A 7,064-nucleotide genomic window follows, 5' to 3' on the forward strand; every position below is an offset into this window, starting at 1 on the left:
TTTCTTTTTGCTGAAAGGCCGCAACCTTCTCTTACACACAATGGATGGACTACATATCCCATCAGGCCTTGGAACGCTCTGGAATTCCATTGGAGGAAATAGATTACTGAGCTACAAAAGGAGTCGAAATTTTCTGATAACATTTTTTCCTTCCCGACGCTGAATACAATACATGAACTTTGGTATCTGTCGATCCCAAACTGATCCCAAACCAGCGAGTTCAAATCTATAAAATAAATATATTATTTCTTTCAAAAAGCCGTACACTATTGACTTAGTAGTACTTGTTTTATGGCCTGCATGCATACAGAGAATGAATGCCATAGAACTTTATTTTATTATCTGGACAGTCATGACTGGCTAACATTAGCCTCCCTGCTAACACTGCTAGGCATTTCTGATACTGGTATCGGAGCAACTCATAGAAAAGGATGTCTGGAGTATTTGGTTTGATCTGCCTCTATAGACCTGGACTGGATAAGTGGACTGTAACCTTTTAAACAGTCCTACTGTCCCACTACAATAAACAGCATTTCTATGGTTGGTCAAAACTTAGCTTCAAAGCCTTTTGCACTGTTAAGGTGCAGACAAAGATAACGGTAGCCTATAATTCCCTGTTTGAGTGTGTGATGCATTTGAGCTACACACCAGAACCATGTACTGCTCTTTACTATGTGCCAATAAACTATACTTATATAGAAAACATGCAGTTTGAATTTCTCTTTAACACATTTAATCTTCACGATAATACAAAAAAAATCGATACTAAAACAAAACATCTGAACTGAAATATTCCAGAATATATAACCACGTAAAAAAAGGTTTACTTAAAAAACAAAAACTATACTAAGAACATCCAAGATCCAAAACATCAATATTATGATAAATCCAAACAAATATTTGCTCTACTTCAAATAGAGGTTATTGGGTGAACCCTTTCTATATAAATCACAAAGAAAAACTCTCACCATGGTAAAGCCCAGTAAGGTAGGACTGACTAGGTGGACGGGTGCAGGGACAGTGCTGCCATAACTTCTTTCCCAGAAAGAAAAGAAAACATCTGACCAGCAGATGATCCACAGTAGAATGCCAACAGCCTGTGGAAAGAAGAACAACTTACAGCTTTCTGTTTGATGGAAAACCTGTGGCTTTTACTAACATTATACCGATTCGATTAGCGAATATAGTAAATATAATATATATTCGTATATCTTTTCATGCAGACATACTTACAGACTAAGGTCTCTCAAGGCTACCAAACTGAAGAAGTAAAACGAAGCAGCGCGTCTTCTCATTAGAATCTAAAAGCAACGAGGCAATAACTTGTTGCTCGTAGCTCATCTTGGTTTGCAATATAACTCTGCTGTCCGGAGTCTGCATTTGGGTCCTTGAACACACCACATCATGTACCGGTACCTTCATGGCTGAGATAAAGCAGACTATCATCATACCAGCCATTGTAAACACAATTATACATGAACTAAGATCATATCTGGAAGATTTGCCACAATTGTGAAAAAGCTGATCTTCTCATGCAGCGTGTCGACATGGCTCATAGCTCTGAATAGCATTTACGGCTAACTGGCTTGGCCAGTTGCTGCTAGCACAACAGCTATTCAGAGCTATGAGCAACAACAGTTACCGGTATGGAGTGGTCTCGTGTGACGTCACAGTTTAGCTGTCGGCCATGTTGGAGTACACACAAAGCCACTGGCATGCACGGCTGAGTCGCATAACCTATCGGTGGTGAACTTTTGTGCTGTCTTTGGTTGTGGCAGCAGAGCTGATAGAGACAAGAAATCATTCTTTCGTTTGCCAGCGGTCATTACACATCAAGGAAATGACACGAAGGAGCTATCCAAGCGACGTCGCGAGAAATGGCTGTCACGCATCTCTCGAGATATAAAGGAATGGAATTTGGCGTACACTAGAGTATGTGCGGACCACTTTATAAGTGGTCAGTGATTTTATTTACAAATTCGTTTGTGAACAGTATTTAATAAAGGAAATATAAATTAAACTTGGACATGAGAAGGTTACCGAAGCTTCATCGGCCCGTGACAGCAGTCGGTACCAGAGACGCGTCGAGCGTGTACAACAGGCGAAACACATAGATGCAGCCTCAGCATTGCTTGATATGAGTTTAACGTCAGATCATGCATATGACAGCCCACCAGCAGCAGAGGATGAGGACGAGGATAAGAATAACCAAGACAACCAGACAGACCTCGGTGGGGCCACGATTGCAGCAATGCAAGCTGAGATGCAGCGCCGACTCTCGGAAAATCTGAATTTGAAAAAGGACCTTTCCGATGAACGATCCATGTTTGATTCCGAATTTTTCGAAAATAATGATGAAAAAGTGAGATATTATACTGGACTGCCGGACTTCTCAAACCTGCAAATTCTATACCATTTTATAGAACCACACATCCCATATTCTACTTGTGTAAGGACTGGGGGTGTTCACGAGATACGTGTAGATGTTGGCGTAGTTTACCGATGGAAGATAAGTAGGATCGGCACTGAAACCATCTGCACTCATCGTATAGGGATCCAAGTTACCAATAACCTTCAATTTGGCCAGGTAGCGAACCTTTGATGCACTATCCAGTGATTCAAAGTATGGTATTTTCGCCGCACTTCCTTGTTTACTCGCCGCCATGTAGGATCTGTATGTACTCCAAGATGGCGGACAGACCTCGTAACTAAGGAGATCGTGACGTAGGTGAGACCACTCTATTGCCTCATTGCTTTTCGTTTGGTAGCCATGAGAGACCTTAGTCTGTAATGCAAATATGTCTGCATGAAAAGATGTACAAAGATATATTATATATTCGCTAATGCTAATCGCGGTTAGCATTTCCCCATTGGCCGTAATGTTAAAATTAGCTTAGAAGCTAGCGACATGTTATGATGTTCATAGAAGAAGACAACTTTAGTACTGTTAAAAGCATCTTGCTGTTCAACGGGGAAACCTGCGGCCTATAGACCAGTGCGGCTTATCTATGTTCAAATTCTTTTTTTCTTTTAGAAATCAGCTGGTGCGGCCTATATACCTGTGCGCTCTATGGTCCGGAAAGTACGGTATTTGGAGTGTACTGGAGCCCTTATTCTACATTTAGCAATGTTTCTATACACAGACATGAGACAGAACTAGAGCTGTCTTATGAGAGAGAATGACCACAACCTGGCAATCGAAATAGGAAGGTGCAAAAAAATCATGACACCCAAAATCAAACTGAATGTGTGGTCACCGTTCGAATGGCAAAGCTAGGAATAATAAAACAAATGACATTCTCACAATTACCTCCCAAAATAATCACATCACTCACAGTTTTAGCTTTGTTAATGTGACTCATACATATGTAGCCATGATCGTGGCTACGGAGGTAGATGAGGTAGATGGGGGCACATATCCAGAGGTAAAGGCATGGCAGCCACACCAGGACAGTGTTCTGGAAGCACTGGGTGAAGTCTGGGTTGGCAGTGTACCAGGTACGGTTCCAATCCTGGTAGAGGAAAGAAGAAATAAAAACGTCTTACTTAAACTACCTGATTAAAACACCAGCTGAAAAATGTCCTCATTGCTCGCCGACATTAATTTCACGTGTAATATCAGGTACAAAAAAAAAAAAAAAAAAAAAAAAAAAAAAAAGTCTACCGATGACGACACATGAACTTTACATCCAGAATAGGATACAGAAATGAGGCTTTTCGGTTTGATCTGAAGTTCCCTTTCAAAACTGGAATGTTCTATTTTGGCCACTAGGAGCAGAGTAACAGCCAAACACCGACAGATACACAACATCATTTTACCCGCGTATAAAAACAGGTGACACAGGAAGTGTAGGGCCATGCTGTTGTAAAACCAAAACAATGAGCTTTGAAAATGCTCAAAGACGAGAGCCAAGAGGGTCACATTTTAGTTTAGTTTAGTAATTGATCCGCACGTTTCACGTAAGACAATATTTTCACGGACCGGCCTTCAAGGTGTGGCGGAAAAACACGACGAAATAAAATGATACGATCGGCATGAAAACAAATATAAAATGCATAAATAAATACAACTCACAATAACGCTGAATCAGTGGGAGCCCTAAACTTGTTTCTCTGCAACGAGACGGTCCCATCTGGGGGTAATGGGAGACAATGACACCTGAAGTGTGTTCCTTATGTCCAGTCTACTTCCTTTTGTTTTGACTGCTGTCACTGCAGAACATCCCGCTTCACAAAGAGGATGTTGTGAGTTCGAGAGCCTCTTAAACTGTGGAGACCAGCCTTTGCAAAGAGTCAGTCGGTTTCAATGATAAACAAAAGTATTTAATACTTCTGAAGCTAAAACAGTCGCAAAGTGAAGTACATTATCTACAGTTACATCGAATATGACCCGCTCACCCCGAAAACGTTACACCCACACAGTGGAACCGGAGCAAGAGACCGGTCGTTCTTTCTCCCCCGCCTTACATAGTTGAAAAACATCCCACAAAGTTCCTATTGGCTAAATCCAGCTGGCTCCTCCTTCTCGCAGGACCCTCGCACGGGCATGACCTGTCTATAAATCTATCTGTCCCTTACTTATTCTAAATACACTCAATGACTGTCTGTTATGGCTTAACCCTTCTATGATAAACATTCCATATAAAAGATAAGGCTTTGCAACTTTTGGCAAAAGCTTCATGTCTCAAATTCTACTTCTAGCTACTAATCCTGAAACACCTTTATGCTTATCTTAATTATGCATTTACAAAACACTTATGATGACTAATTATGAATTCTTAAATATGAATCATTAAACACTTATTATAACTTCTAAACACAATTCTACACTCAAATTTCTTACAATGTGTGAAATGGAAGCAGGGTTTTCAGTACTTTAGTGGCGATCTCAGGATATTCAGCCTTGATTTTAATCCAAAACACCAGCAGAGTTGTTGTCTCAAACATACTTTTAAGGCCACCGTCATTTACAATCTCCAGCAGCTGATCCTTTGTTGCCACATATACTGCAGAGCGGGTTTGGCGCGTCAGAATTACTCCTGATATTTAATTAGACTCCTGATATTGTCTGTTAAATGAAGCTTTCTTTGTCTTGGAAGTTGTCTGCTCTTCTTCTGTCTCCTTAGTGGCCTTTTTCCCTTTGCAAAGAAGCTCTCCAAAAGTTATTTACTCATTGTCACTGGTTTGCGGGCTTAATTTTTGAGGAAACGTATCACGTGACCGAGACAAGCATCTTGACATGTGTCAAGAGGACCAGGCGGATGAAATTGCGAGAGAATCCAGTCATTTTTCAAAATAAAACTTCTTTCAGACTCTGATAATCAATAAAACGGAAATAATAATATTTATTCTTTCTGTGCGGCCCGGTACCAAATGATCCGCAGCCCGGTACCGGTCCGCAGCCCGGTGGTTGGGGACCACTGCTCTAAAGCAAAGTTAGTCTTCCTGGGGTTCACAGACCATGGATGTATGAAGAGAACTGGATACAGCGGTGGAGGTCGGGGCCCCGTTCATTCATATAAATGTTGCTTAGTGGCACATGAAGCAAGACAAGTTTGACTTCAAAGTATAAAATTAAATTCCGGCAATCTTTCGCATCACTGGGCCCATAGAGCTTGAGTTCAAATGGCATTCAAACGATTGCCAGTAGGCTGTTAGCTGATCTGTTTCCATAAATATATATATATATAAATAATATAAATATATATATAATATAAATATATATATATATATATATATATATATATATATATATATATATATATATATATATATATATATAGATATAGATATATATATATATATATATATATATATATAGATATATATATCTATATATATATATATATATATATATAGATATATATATCTATATATATATATCTATATATATATATAGATATATATAGCCCAAAGTTCTTTGCGTTAAGTGTTCTTGAAGTTCTTTAATTAATAAATGGAAAGCAAAGTTATGTTTGTCTCCTCCCCTTTTCTTTGTTGATCCGAAAAATGATCCGAACCGTGACTCCTGAACCGTGATCCGAACCGAACCATGAGGTTTGTGATCCGTGACACCCCTAATATATATATTTCTCTTTTTCGTAAGTGTCTGTGATGTAGTGCTCACTTACAATGATATTCGCCGCAGCACATTTAAGATGCGGCTGCTGCTGTTCGGTGAACACACCGGTACCGCGGACACCGGGCAGTTTAAGGAGCTGTCGGGACGTAACAGCGGGTAGTTTGAGAAGCTGTCGGGACGTAACAGCGGGTAGTTTGAGAAGCTGTCGGGACGTAACAGCGGGTAGTTTGAGAACCTTACCACGCTGGGTCTCCTGATGCACACCAGCCTCAAACCCTTTCTGCTTTTCTCCAACGACATGATGTGCGCTCCATGACAGAAGACGTACAAGTGTCCCGGTGAGGTCGATGGTGCGTTCTAAAACATTTGGATATAGACTTGGAGACAACGCGCTGCTGTGCGTGCTCTGTATTAACATTAAACATGGAGACCCCGGCGGCTCGAATAGAATAGCTGCCGTTGCAGTGTTATTTGGCATCGGCAGGTGAATAACTTACGGGGCTGAGTGGGGTCTATTACCATGTGCCGGGGTAGCTAATAAATAAAGAGTTGTAATATAAAGGAAAATAAATACAGGTCGTGAAAATAAACTTACCCAAAATGGATCGGAACTGTCCAGACTGCAGAACTTGTCAGGCCCCATTCGCAGCGACGCAATATAAGTTTAAGCCCCGGCTGTTTGGAGTGTTTTGGACGCAAAGCTTTCGTTTTGTAACCTGAGGTTAAACCGGAAGGTTGCTTCCTCGTCTTCTTCTTTGGTAGTTTATAAATCCACGTGAAAGGGATATACTGCCACCTGCTGTGCAGTGTGTACCGCCGCGTGTAACGCAGTTGCTCCCAGTGAGCATTTTTCCAAGTTCTTTCAAGACAACTTGGAGACGTTGATTGAACGTTCACATTCAGTCTAAATCCCGAGGAAATATGGTCTAAATTATGTTTCACCAAGATTTGCAATCGTTCATTTTTGTGTTAATAGCATATC

At 40.6% G+C, this 7,064-nt stretch overlaps 1 protein-coding gene across 1 annotated transcript in view; it reads right to left on the minus strand.

Moving 5' to 3' along the window:
- Positions 1–6,787, minus strand: part of abcc1 (ATP binding cassette subfamily C member 1 (ABCC1 blood group)) — a 41,724-nt gene extending 34,937 nt beyond the window's left edge. The window contains exons 1-3 of the mRNA XM_079282228.1: positions 6,678–6,787; positions 3,336–3,512; positions 969–1,097 (exon numbers count right to left, since the gene is read on the minus strand). Of these exons, the coding sequence (XP_079138354.1) occupies positions 969–1,097; positions 3,336–3,512; positions 6,678–6,725 (354 nt within the window). The 5' untranslated portion in view covers positions 6,726–6,787. The remainder of the gene's footprint in view (positions 1–968; positions 1,098–3,335; positions 3,513–6,677) is intronic.
- Between the last annotated feature and the right edge of the window lie 277 nt (positions 6,788–7,064).

Source organism: Melanostigma gelatinosum (genome assembly GCF_949748355.1).
Source record: "Melanostigma gelatinosum genome assembly, chromosome: 13".
Classification (NCBI taxonomy): Eukaryota; Metazoa; Chordata; class Actinopteri; order Perciformes; family Zoarcidae; genus Melanostigma; species Melanostigma gelatinosum.